Source organism: Rousettus aegyptiacus, unplaced genomic scaffold (assembly GCF_014176215.1).
Source record: "Rousettus aegyptiacus isolate mRouAeg1 unplaced genomic scaffold, mRouAeg1.p scaffold_m13_p_11, whole genome shotgun sequence".
Lineage (NCBI taxonomy): Eukaryota > Metazoa > Chordata > Mammalia > Chiroptera > Pteropodidae > Rousettus > Rousettus aegyptiacus.
Genome location: NW_023416286.1, coordinates 23,733,713 through 23,747,770, shown reverse-complemented (window position 1 = coordinate 23,747,770; position 14,058 = coordinate 23,733,713). Strand labels below are relative to the sequence as shown.

The window sequence follows — 14,058 nt, the reverse complement described above, 5'->3', positions numbered from 1 at the left end:
CAACACAAGTGAAACTAACACATAAATGCTTACCTGAGGCGGGAGTCCTTAAAGGTGTCCAGATACGCAGGGTAGCTCCACACAATTTTATTCCCTTTACATCGAAGCTCCAGCGTTTGCCCCGCTGTCAGACTCAGGGTGGCAGCAGGTTTCTGGAAGCGACCTTTATCCATCATTTGCGTCATTATAGACTGTGCCTTTGGCAGCGAATCAGCTGAGTCCCTGTCCTTTGTTCTAGGCGTTTTGGGCTTCACCTTTTTGTTGGTGGGTTTGATTCTGTTCTCTCCTGGCTCCTTTGGACGCTTGTTCTTGGGAGGGTGCTGGCCAGTCACTAGTACAAACGTGAGGAGAGAACAATGGGCTGTTGTAGTAACATACCTGGAGTACTTACCCCTCAAACAGGTCACTTAATACGCCTCTCCTCGTGCGACACAATTATTTTCAGTAATAATAATTATTTTCTTCGTTTGTTCTTTAGTTTTAAAAGAATTAATAACCAGAAGGGACTATATTTCAGCTTCAGAGATTTGTATTCAGATTCAGCAATGTATTTCATGTGTGAACCACAATTCGCACTTAGGAAACGAATATACTTTTCCTCGTAATTCACAGTCTGTCTCACAATCTTTTAAAGGGTCACGTTGATTGGCAGAATCGAAGCCACTCCAGGTGGTCTGTTACCTGTCTTTGCCATCTCAGAGCTATCATCGTTCAGTTTGAATCTATGGTATAAGTGCAGGAAAACGTAGTCTCCACTGAGACACAGTCGGCGCCGCCAGCGCACTCAGAAGATCTCGAACCGTTACAAAAACTCTCCCAAACATGAAGACAGTGGAGTCTGTGTGTGAGGGCTGACGACATTCACAATAGAATACAAGCGCTAAACCTGTGTTCATTTAAAGCAAACGCATAAGTCATTAAAACGCAACAGTAACTGCAGCGATGGTTTAGAACTTAGCCAACCGAATATCCTGGGAGGAGGAGTATTTTGTCACCCAGGGTTGAGAATTGCTGGCAAATGGTGAGAATAAAAAACCGACCTACTTTAAGTCTGTTTTATTACTGTTTTTCCCTTCACCACAGACAATGCTTCCTTTATTGCCTGTACACAGGAAAGACAGATCCCACTGCTCTGTCCTTGGTTTGCCTCTGGGCTCCAGAAATCTCACTGATCCAGGCAGCCCAGTGGCCATACACTGGTGCCCACCAGCAGGATAAGTGTCAGTTTGCCCATCCGTCCGCATCCGCTCGAAGGCGACCTCGATATCTGCCCACAGAATTAAAAAATGTCCTAACTAATAGGATCCTAAGAGGTCATTAAGTAAAGTCCTCATGTAGATCAAAAAAAATATAAAGGAGGTCCTGGAAAGTTACATAAATTGCCCAGAGCTGATCACTGACAGGACGTGAGAGTAAAATTCAGGTCTCCTGACTCCCATTCCAAGTGCTCACTTCACTATATATGGATAAACATCCTGTATATATTTTGAATAAATAACTGCACAAACCTTGGCCAATTGATGAATTATAGGACATTTCTATAAAATGGAAAAGTGGGATAAGTCAAGAGAAAAAAATTGTTTTCCTTTTGGATGATTTATTTATCTAATACTACCTTGGTGTACAAAAGGCTCGGAGTGGTCAAAGGTACAAAGACATTGAAATTGGGATCAAGGATGGAAAAAATGCAAGTGTTACAGGCTCTGATGTCACTGAGCCAGGCAGATGACAAAACAAGGTGAGCCAGGTGGGCCTGGGAGGTCATGGCCTCCCAAAGGGACGGCTGCTCCTGCTACAACAGGCTGCTGTCTGAGGGGAGTGCACGGCAGGGTGGCTGGACGTGACTTCTCAAAGGACGGCAGAAACGTAGATTTCCTGATTTAAAAATATCAGAAACTCAATATTTTCGAAATCCCAGGCTTGAATCTCATGAGGTTAGAAGTCAGGTGGTTTTATCCCCGGGAGCGCTGGGGACAGACAACCAGGAAGGGACACGAGGGGCACTGCCAGGAACGTCTTTCTTGGTCTGGGCTGGGTACAGGGGTGTGTGCCGTGTCTGAGCATGTCATGGACCCATACTCTTTTGGTTTGTTCCAAAAGCTCAGCTGAACTGGACTCCACTGTGTAATGATGAACTTGGGTTCCTGTGTGCGTTGCTCTCTGCCTTTTGAAACAGGAGCCATTTAGCCTGACTCTTAGTTCAGCCTGGCCCGGGCTCTGGACCCAAACCCACTCTCAGCTCGGTATCAACACCAGCCCCGGCACGTGATCTTCCTTGGGCTTAAATGCCTTGCTCCTTGAGCCCTGCTCTCTTGTCCATGACTTCAGGGCCGGCTGTGACCTCTCTTTCCTCCCCTAGACCTGAGCCCCTTCTTCTACTTTGGTTCCCCTGGGTCAAGGGCCCTGCTGGGCTTTCTCAGTCCTTCCAGGCAGCAGAGCCGTGTTCTTGAGCCACAGTCTCCAAGGCAAGTCCGCAGTACCTACTGCTGAACCTGCTTTTTGTCAAGATTTCTCCTGACCTTGCACGTTTGGTTTATTCACCGCCGGGGTTCTAATGACAGAGGGTGGTGGGCAGTGGCACACATGCACACATTTCTCCAGCCTCCTGGAAGGAGAAGCGCTGTAACCATTGGAAACATGTCAGATGGACAGAAATACCCTAACCCTGCAACATCAATCCTGAAGCATAAGCCTGTTTTGCAATTTAGTAAAAGTCACAGTATTATTTTGCTTAAGGTAGAAAATATGAAGGCCAATTATTATGTCAAAGCATCTGTGCCTGCAAGTGTTCTAGTCACACTATGCCCATAAGCTTCATGGACCTCTAGATAGATGTCTAATCTGGTATATTTTCTTTATCATGTGACAGGAATTCAAGTGATCAGAAATGACAATTGTCTATACATCCTATGAAATTTAGGAAGCCAGCACAACTGGTCTGACTTCTAAGCTGTCAGATCTTTGTGGATACCCTACTCAGGAATGTTTGATTACCTAATTATGGATATTATGTACCCAAATATGAGTATTATTCCTGCAAAGTAATTTGACCTTTAGACCACACAGGCCCACCGGTCCATTTCACTGTATAGTTGGTCCAGCTGCCTGACCATGGAATTGGTCAATGACTTATGGTAACAACTCCGAGTTAAAGGAGCCAAACTAGTGGCCCCACAGTCACCCAGACAGTCTTAGGATTGAGTGACTCCCAAACTCCACATCTAACTTTTTGAAAAACATGACTCTTCAGCCTAACTATGTGAATTACTGTCCAAAGACCTAAACATGTAAGAATTTATGTTGCAAATAAATAAAAGTGATACTTTTAGAAATGGTAGGAGGGTGTTTTGCAGTGAAGTTCTCGAAGGGGGTAGGGAGGGAAAGGTTCTCATTCTACATTTTCCTCTCCCGAGCATCATTGCTCCCCCACCTTCTCAGCTTTGTTCTTGGAAAAGTGCATGTTTCCTCTGGGTGTTTCCTGAGGAATGGAAAGATGAGAGGACGGCATGGCTCTCAGTTTATGTAACTCGTTGGGGAAGTCCTGAGCTGTTCAGCAAATTTATAGCCTGGAGGTTTTGATGCCAGCCTAGAGCAGACCTTTCCCCTTTACTGCCCATGGAGAGAAAAAGACAAACAGCTACAGGTCTTTGATGTTAATGACTATTCATCCCCATGTAGTCCTCGTTTAAGTAGCAGTCAGTGATTCTTCTAAGAAATTTATTTTCTCCTCCAACACAGTTCTATAGAATTAGAGGTTAATAGGTCACCTTTGCTGAATAAGGGTTGATTGCAACCCCCAGTTGATGCCGAAGAATCACAGTCCTTTGTCTTGCTTTGGAGCATTTATTCATTCCTTTTGGAGATGAGTGTTTGCCCAGCATCTCCTCGCTTGGGGATTCTAATGTATGCCTTAGAAAAGCATCTCCAGCCCCTCCTGGAAGGTTATGCTCTCATCTTTGGAATCAAGTTTTGTTTGACTTGGAACTCATTGTCAAAACCCGAGGCATATCAAACAAAGAAACCACTTAGACAATGGTGCTGTGCATGAAATTTGTGCAAATAAAGTGAAACTGCCACAGTATGTTAATCTCTATGTGAATTGAAAGGCAATGGCATGAACCAGAGAGGACTCTTGACCTAGAGTCAAAGAGACTGGTTTTTCACTATCTTCTTAGTGACCTGGAATGACCTACTTGGCCTCTGTGACTTCAATTTTTCTTTTCACCTGTGAATTAGGAGGAATAACTGCTTTGCCTCTATCACAAGTTTATTATGAAAAACACCATGAGACATTATCACGGGACCACCACGAAATGAGTAGCATGTAGCCAGCTGGCACTTATTGTGTGTCAGACACTGTTCTCAACATTTTAAAACATTTTAAAACTTTTTAAAACATTAACATTTTAAAACATTTTAGAACATTAACTCAATCCTCACAACAATACAGGAGTTAGTCATTATTTGCATATAATTCTCAATTTACAGATGAGGAAACTGAGGCAGAGACAGACTAAATAACTTCCTAAGGTCACATAGCTAGAAAGTGGCAGCCAGGACCTGAAGTCAATAATGACATTTAATGAGTTGTGAAATTTACCACCTATCTCTATAAAATGTACTATGTAGCAGTCTCAAAAAATGCAGGGGTGATGGACTTTCACTTTTATTTATCTACACTATAAATTCTTATGTTTTTGGCCTAATAATAATTTACATAGTTCAGTAGAAGAGTCATGTTTTTTAAAAAGTCAGACATGGGATTTGGGAGTCATTCAATCCTAAAACTGTCTGGGTGTCTGCGGGGCCAACTAGTCTGTCTCTTTTAACTCAGCATCATTACTGTAAACCAGTGACCAATTCCATGGTTGGGCAGCTGGACCAACCATATAGTAAGATGAACTGGTGGGCCTGTTTGGTCACAAGGTCAAATTAATTTACAGTGATAATAGTACATATTTGGATGCATAAAAGTATCATTTTCTTAAAAAAGCAATTTCTAAGAATTAGATACTTTTATTCCAGGATAAAGACCTGGAATAAACATTTTTCAGAATTTCCATTAGAACAGGGTTGATCACTTTTTTTTTTAATCAAAATATAATTGACATACGTATATTAGTTGCAGGTGCATAACATAATGATTTGATATCTGTATACACATATTGTGAAATGATCACTCTCTTGTTGAAACACTTGATTTGCTTGGCTCCCAGGACACCGCACTGTCTTAGTTTTTCTCACATCACTGACAACTCCTCAGACTGTTCACCAGTCCTTCCTCTTCCTTTCCTGCCTGATCTGAATCCCAAGGGCCTCATCCTCAGAACTCAGTCGCTAATAACAGTCAGTCTCTAAGTGGCCTCACACGGACCCCTGGGTGTTGGCATTTATACTCTGAGAGCTGTCTTGTTCTTATCCTGACTTTGCCTCTAAAGTCCAGGTCTGAATATTCTATTGCTTACTCAGCACTGCCACTTGGAAAGCCAGCCGGCATCTCGAGTTGAACGTGTCCACACTGAACTCTGGATGCCCTTCAGAATAGCTCTTTCCCTAGTGTCCCCTTATCAGTAAATTGAAACTCTGTTCACTCAGTTGCTCAGGACGAAAACCTAAGTCACACATGATTCTTTGCTTCCTCTCCTAAGCCATGTCCTATTCAGCAGCAAATCCTCTTGGTTTTGCCTTCAAAATAGATCCTAAACCTAGTCTCCCTCCACCCGCTGCGGCCACCTTGTACCAAGACACTTTCCACCGAGACGATTAAAACTGCACCCACGTAGGCTGCTCAATTCCACCCAAGTATTCCGACATTTGAAAACATAAACAAGATCATGGGCCTTTGCTCTACATTCTCCATGACTATCATCTAATTTAGAACAAAGTCGAAGTTTTCTGGCGTCCTACGACACCTTCAGTTGCACTGGTCACCGGGACACCTGAAAGCTGTTGTGCTTCTCGTGCCCGTGGACTGTCAGACATCTGACGCATTTGCTTTCTCTCTCCAGGCAGGCCTATTAACCACACTCTCGTTCCCCTCTGAATCCCTCTCTATCCTCTTACCCTGTGTTACAGGGTGAATTGTGTTCCTAAAGAAGATACAGTGAAGCCCTAATCCCTGGTACTGGTGAATGTGACCTTATTTAGAAATAGGATCTTTGTAGGTTTTCAAGTTAAGATGCGATCATCAGGGTTAGCTCTAATCCAATACGCAGGTGTCCTTATAAAAAGAAAAGAGGAAATGTCATGTGGAGACAGACACACAGAGAGAACACAGGCAGAGATTGGAGCGATCCAGCTACAAGCCAAGGAATGCCAGGGATTGCCGGCCACTGGCAGAAAGCGAGGGAACAGCAAAGAAGGATCCTATCCAACTCAAGGGGAGCACAGATCTGCTAATGCCTTGATCTCGAGCTTCTGTCCTCCAGAATGGTGTGAGAATAAATATATATTGTCTTAAGCCATTGGCTTGTGGTACTTTGCAACAGCAGCCCTACGAAACCTCATACACCCTGACTATTCTTTGTGGCTCTATCACTTCCTGTTATCTTCACTTGTTTATTTTTTTAATTTGTCCTCTCTTTTAGACTAGGAGTGTCACAAGGTAAGGGCTTTACAATCTTTTCCAGGAAAAACCATCAATCCACAGGACTTCTCCCTCCTCTAGCTGACATAATCTCTTTCTTGCCCTCAAATTTTTTTAAACCTAAGAGTCAGAGATTATTTTATATGTCAAACATACAGATCGATATGACCAGAAGCAATATACAGATTTAATGCAATTTCCACCAAAATCCCAATCCCATTAAAAAAAAATAGAACAAACAATCACATTTGTATGGAATTAGAAAAGACAACAAATATCCAAGGCAATCCTGAGAGGAAAAAATAAAACGAAACAAGGCTGGAGGTCTCAAACTCCTTGACTTCAAATTACAAAGTGACAATAATCAAAATAGCATGGTATTGGCAGAAAAACAGACACACAGACTGATGGATAGAATTGAGAGCCTAGAAATAAACTAAGATGAACATGAGCAAATAATTTTTGACAAAGGAACCAAAAATGCACAGTGGAGAAAAGACCATCTTCGATAAATGATGCTGGGAAAATGGGAAAGCTACATGAAAAAGAATGTCACCATACACCAAAATTAATTTTTTAAATGGGTCAAATACCTAAATATAAACCTTGAAACGATAAATTGCACAGGAGAAAACATAGATACTAAACTTATGGACCCTCATCTTAGAGAGCGTTTTATGAATTGGATCCTCAAAGGCAAGGGAAAGAAACAAAAAAGAATGGGACTATACCAACTAAAAAGCTTCTGCACAGCAAGAGAAACCATTAACAAAACAAAGATGCAACCAACTGAATAGAAGAAATTTGAAAACAATGCCTCCGACAATGAGCTAATATCCAAAATATGTAAAGAATTCATACAACTTAACAACAGGAAAAAAACCAAACCAACCAATTAAAAAATAGGCAGAGGACCTAAACAGACACTTCTTCCAAGAAGGCACATAGCCAACAGACACATGAAAAGATGCTCAACTCCACTAGCTATTAGGAAAATGCAAATCAAACCATGAGATACCACCTCACATCTGTAAGATGGCTATCATCAACAGGACAGGTTGATGATAAGAATAAGAAGGGCTGGAGAGGTTGAGGGGAAAAAGAAACCCTCATGCACTGCTGATTGGAATGCAAATTGGTACAGCCACTATGGAAACCAGTATGGAGTTTCCTCAAATTTAGAATTACAATGATCCAATAAACCCTCTTCAGGGTATCTACCCCCCAAATTTGAAAACATTTATCCGTAGAGATATATGCACCCAGATGTTCATGAAGTGTTCTTCAATAGATGATTGGATAAAGATGTGGCACATACATACAGTTGAATATTACTCAACTGTAATATGAAATACTGCCATTTGCAACAACATGGATGGATCTTGAGATTATCATACTAGGCAGAATAAGTCAGACAGAAAAAGTTGAGAACCATATGATTTCACTTACATAGCAACAAACAAGACAAAAAAACACTCAGACACAGACTACGGTGTAGGGGTACCAGATGGAAAGGGGGGAGGGGAAGGAAGTAGATACGGGTAAAGTGGATCAAATATGTGGTAACTAAATGAGATTTGACTTTGGGTGGTGAACACACGACCTAAAAAATAAAAAAACAAACAAACAAAAATACTTGCCAAAATCTTAATTGCTTTGAAACATTCATTATTTGTACTTGTCAACAATGAGAATTTTTATAATTTGTTTTTCATTATAAGAATTTCTGAACTTATTTTTACTCCTTTTCCAAGGAATCAATTAAGACAAAAATTAATAATAGAGTCCCGGTTAGAGAATCACCAGTGTTGCTCTCCTTACAGAGATCTGGCTGTACTGCCCTTACATCACCATTTTAGTTCTTGAAGAATGGTAACTTTTCACAGGAACCAAAATAAATCCACGTCGGACTAAAGGTCAAATTAGCATTGATCAAGGGATCTGGCGTAAGATGAAGAAAACAGCAGAAACAAATCAATATTTATGTTTCATCATTTGCTCCTGACATTAGATAAAATATGTATATAATCAAAAGCTGGTAAGTACCTGTAATTTTATACTTTTTTATGGAAACATAGCAGCACCATAACAATAAATACAGTGGCACTTATTCCGTATAAATGCTGAAAATCAGGTGCTATGAGCTATGTCTGACTCAAAGTGGAATCTTGGGTTATATTAACTGTTTTTATGCCTCACTTTCATGCCACAAGAGCAATCTGTGCCTTTCCAGCTCCCACTCTTCATAACATAAGGACAAATAAAATTCCTTGTAAAATTTTAAAGCATTTTAGAATTAGGCCAGGCAAGCATTGCTGGGTTAAAGCAGCTGTACACCCAATATGTGCTTGCAGGGAAGCCTTTTACTAGATGTGATAAGAAAAGCAGAAAGCCAGTGGGATAAGTTAAATTATGGGGCTGTGTCTGCAGTTGGCCAAAAATGTGCCATATCCCAACCTGCTAGTCAGAGACTGACAGTGCTTCCTGTATAAACCCCTCTCATTGGCTTATTCCTGGCCCCAGTCATCCACATAATAACTCAAAACAGAAAGAACAAACAAACAAGCAAACACATATTATTAATAGATTTAGGAAAACCGTTATATAATTTAACGAAACAGATCTACTTTTCTAATTATATGTTCAATATTTTATTTATATACTATATATTTTGAAGTATATGCTCTAAACAACAGTCACACACAAAAAATTCTCAATTATTTCTTATAAAACTTTAGTCTGTGTTCAGCTTTCTCTGTCTCATTAATGTTTGTTTGTGTGAATGACGTTTGACTACAATAGACGCTAATGGATTCAGGCAGTTTATAATCAATCATTCTCATGGTCTGGGCACACATTGGCTGGAAAATCCAGGAGGCAGATGCTGTTTCTTGAGTCTCTGAGGCAGGCATCCTGGGTGAATTGTATAACCAAGTGAGTGGGCTATTTGGAATTATTTTGCCTGGTCATTTCCTGCCCTATTCAAAAAATGATACCAAATACTGCATTTTCATCACTTTAGCAAGTGACATACAAAAACCCACCAGGAGCATTTTAGTATTGCATTTTATAATGCAAACTCATGCCATTTCCTCTCTGGGTGAGCAGTATCTGTTGCTCCCCCAAGTAGAAGCACTCCCTAAACTTTATTTGCTAAGAATCCTCATGTTCAAATTCCACAACCATCTTGGACTTTGCAAAATAGAATGTGGTATTTCTTTGGCACATGCTTCTAGTTTCAGGGGAGAGAAAGGAACTGGTTAGGACTGAATGGTGAATAAAATGTGAGCCAGGTTGAGCTGACTCCAGTGTGCAGTTGCATAACAGGAAAAGCTGTTTTTTAACCAAAACTAAGCAAAAATTGTGGCTGTAACCAAGAAATTCCAAGGGAGGGTTCAGAATGCCAGGATGTACCCAGATGCAAAATATACTGTACAAATAACACCAATAGAATACACAGAGCCAGCAAAACTTAACTGCTAAGAGGAACATGGATATAGATATAGGTATAAACAACAGTCACACATACAAAAACAAAGCCTGACCCTGTAGTTCTGAGTCTATAGAACAGGGTAGGCCCAGGACAGGCACACATTCCAAAAAGTACAGACACACAAGGATTCCCATGTGCTGTGCAAGAATGCATTTCCTTGATCTTTTCCCATCCACTCAGATAGGAAGAGTAACTAACAGCTGTGAGTTTGGGGGTCATCCAGCAACGTCTGGTGTAAGAGGCAGATTTTGTAGGCTTTAAGTCCAAGGTGGTAGAGGAAACAAATCCAGGACTGTGGATGGGAGGAGAAGGAGGACACTTCGCATTTTGAGAAGAAAAAAAAATAAAATCAGCAATTGCCTTGCTCAGGTGGCACCTGCCTTCAGAAACAGAGATCCCGGGGCGAACACAGCGGCTCAGAGGGGCAAGCCATCCACTGGTGTGGTCGGCACCACCTCCCATAATGACACGTTGACACTGGGGGCTGGACCAGCCGCTGGCTGGGGATGCTCGGTTTGCCTGCTGAGGGCTTTGTGGGACTGCTGAAGCGGTTTTGGTGGCAATCCTAAGGGTTGGGGTAGCTGCCACCATCCCACGGACTTTCAGGAGAGGTGGAGAAAGAGACGAAAGGAGACCCTACTGGGAGGGGGCAGGTGCGAGCGGCAGGGAATGGAGCCTGCCTCGGAAGGTCAGAAGCTGGAAGAAGGGCTGGTTGGAGGACGAGGGCTGCGGGACGACGTGGGTTGTGCGGATCTCGGCTAAAGTACGGGCACAAACCCGGTGGCCCCCACTCTGAGTCACTCACCATCCTCTAGCGCTTCGTGCACGAGCAGAAGACCAAGCAGCAGCCAAACCTTCATCTTCAGGGCAAAGGGTAGGGGCAGAGATGCTGGGGACAGCGGGTGCAAAGCTCACGGACAGCACAGGGTGAGGGCAGGGGCGCCGCCTTGGGGCGGGAGGCGAGGCGGGTCGGGGCGGGCGCCTGGGACGCCACAGCTGGAGGATTCAGTTTCATGCGGAGGAAGTTTTTGGGAAAAAGTTTGGGATTTTTTTTTTTTTTTTTTTTAAATTCTCTGTATGTGTAATGTGACCTCTCCTGCCCCCTGGTGGAGGCGTGAAGCGCAGCGCTTTTTACTGCATGGGCATGAAAGGCTAAGGGCAAAATATCAATTACAAGTGTCACTCCTGCAGTTTCTCCAGCTGGGAATTTTTCCAAGTTTACCAACTTTAAGAAGGCCCAGCATAATTCTGCGGGCACTAATGGGGTCACATTTAACCATAATTGTCCAAATGTCACCAGCACTCTTCGACCAGCTCAGGCAGAGCCTTAGTGCTTTGTAAAAAGTGTCCCCTAAATACTTCTGTTCATTCCCAGGTCTATCATCTGTACTACTAACAAGCTCATTACCAAACTCCATCAGAGAGCAGATCTGGGTAACAGTATCAGCTCCACCTGTCCTCCAACACATACACACACACCCCCCCACACCCCACACCCCACACCCCCCACCCTTTCCTTCTGAGTCAAGATCAGCCCTCTGGGTTTCTTCTAAGTATCTATTTTCTCCCAGCTCCTCAGTTCTAGCAAATTCTCCCCCCCCGAGACCTTTCTGTGTGCTTTATAAAACATGTTGAAGAGGTGATTAAAATGAAAAGGAAAAAGCATTGCAAACAAAAATATAATTAAATGCTAAATTGTGTGATATATGCTATTAATATTGGAGAAGTTCAGAGAGGTAAGTGCAGGTTGGAGAAGTAATGGGAAATCAGAGGGATAGGGCTTGAATTTGGAGAGCAGAGGAGGGAGTGGGGAGGACGAAGGAGTACACCCCCTGGGTTGGTTGGCCAGACACTGGTCAGGAGAGCATGGGCTAAGGCACAAAGCAAGAACAGGCCCAGTGGCACTGGCTGGCCAGATTGGAAAGGCAGAGTCACCATGTGAGTGAAGTGGGAAATAAAATTGAAAGGGTAGTCTGGGGCTGTGGAAGGTGGGGCTGTGGTAGGCCAGAGGATTTAGGAATCCACGTGCCCCTCTGTAGAGGGCCAGCATAGGTTTCTGAGCTTGCTGATTCATAAGATCAAAGCAGTGTGTAGGTGTGGGCATGCCAGTGTATTCCAAGTGGGGAGCAGGGCCTTGTTTCCAGCCTGTTGCATTCAAATATTACTACTAAAGCAAGTGCAGTTTGAAATAACAGGAAGGGGACTTTTCCTTCAATACCCAAAAGAACAAGTGCTGCAGTTTGTGACATATGAGTGCTTATCAGCCACTTTATCCTGGAGGAACCAAGAATTCTACCTTCCATCACCACCTACAAACCAAGGAAAGAAGCCTCAGAAGACTACAACCCTGCTGGCACCTTAATCTCGGACTTCCAGCTTCCAGAACTGGGAGGAAATGCATTTCTGTTGTTTAGGCCACACAGTCTGTGGTACTTCCTTATGGCAGCCTTGGAGAACGAATACAGTCTGTTAGGATTGGAGCAAGGGTTACAAGAAATACAGAGGCTTTCCAAAACATGTAGCTGCTACAGCCACGGTCTTATTATCCTTGAATGAGACAACTTCAGGATGACTCTGAACTTGAAAAATAAAACTGCCAAAGTTGTATTTTTATGGGTTCTATTTCACCTAAAAAACCACTTGCTTTGTCTCTAGGGTGAGAAAGAATTTTATTATTAGAATATCTCTTTGCATTGATGTTTTTCATGGTTTCTCCAACAATTGCTGTAATATTGGCCAATTAAAATAAGCATCGTCTTACAGCTCAAAGTCAAATATAACTTGAATCCTGGTTTCCTAAGGCATGATTAATTTTTGTTATGTTTGTATGTGGTCATCTTAATGGATTCTGTGATTAGTCCATATAATTTTTAGTTCATATCGGGTTTTTAGAGAAATGATCATATTACTTCCAACAACTGTCACCGTTGGGGCCGATCAGAGTTCGGGTCGCCCCAACGGCAGGGGAAGAGGGGTGACGATGGCGCGGAAGTCAGCATTTTCCTCGGTTCTTCCTCAGATGACTGCAGTGAAGAATCACAGTCACTGAGATTTAATAGTTTTATTTAAAATATATTTTAGAAAGACATATAAAGACACCAAAACATAAATTAATTAAATTAAATTTAAAAATATGTGTATATAGATATATACTTTAGAAAGAGAAAGAATGCCCCAAGGAGGCACATGGTCCCAGCACTATAACCAACACAAAGGAGCCAATATGGCTACAAAAGGGCAAAAGGACATAAAAGGCCGCCAAAAGAGCGAGAACCTAGAAGGGCAAAAAGGGGAGGCCAGAAAGACAAAAGGAGGGGAGCCCAGAGGGGCAAAAGGCCCCAAAGCGGGAATGTCTGTCTGCCTTATATTTGGGCCGCGATGGATGGTTCCACAGGCATTCCTAGGTGATTGGCAAGTGAGGTCATTTTGATTGACACCTGGCTGCTATATAACTTTGCCTAGTGCACATGTGCATACCTATGGGCGGTCTCTAGGCTGGGCCCCTATTCCTTTGTTCCCCTTGTTGCTAATGTCTGACTAGCTACCTAACACAACCACTTTTTCTTTCTTTATTCGTTGTTGTCTGGCTGCTCCCTCCACCACACTCTTACATTGACTTTTTGTTCGTAATCCACTGACCTCCAACCTCATGAAGCACAGCACGGCTCAGGGATTCCAAATCAGGGGGGCCAAGCCTCCCCTGAAGCATCAGCTGCTTACTGATGCAGGAAGGGAGGAGGCTGAAAACACAGAAACAGTGTTTAAAAACAGCGTTGCGAGAGCCGCTGTCACACTTGGGAGGGCACAGCGTCATGGTGGGATAGGCTCCGAGCTGCGTAATCCTCCTGGGTAGTGCAGTATGTCTTGAATTTTCCTCTGCGTGTTGACTACTCCAGTCTTAGTAGAGTAACAAGGATTCTTTGCCCAGGGTTTATGACATCTAAAGTCTCTGGACTCAAAAAGTATTTAAGAATTAGCT

At 42.7% G+C, this 14,058-nt stretch overlaps 1 protein-coding gene across 2 annotated transcripts in view; it reads right to left on the bottom strand.

The window, feature by feature from the left end:
• PDGFRL (platelet derived growth factor receptor like) overlaps positions 1-11,048 on the bottom strand; it is a 48,372-nt gene extending 37,324 nt beyond the window's left edge. Inside the window, exons 1-2 of one of the 2 annotated variants that reach the window (XM_016130039.2) lie at positions 10,885-11,048; positions 34-331 (exon numbers count right to left, since the gene is read on the bottom strand). In XM_016130039.2, coding sequence (XP_015985525.2) covers positions 34-331; positions 10,885-10,939 — 353 coding nt within the window. In that variant the 5' untranslated portion in view covers positions 10,940-11,048. The remainder of the gene's footprint in view (positions 1-33; positions 332-10,884) is intronic. The other variant, XM_016130029.2, reaches the window with a different exon arrangement.
• Positions 11,049-14,058: the final 3,010 nt, after the last annotated feature.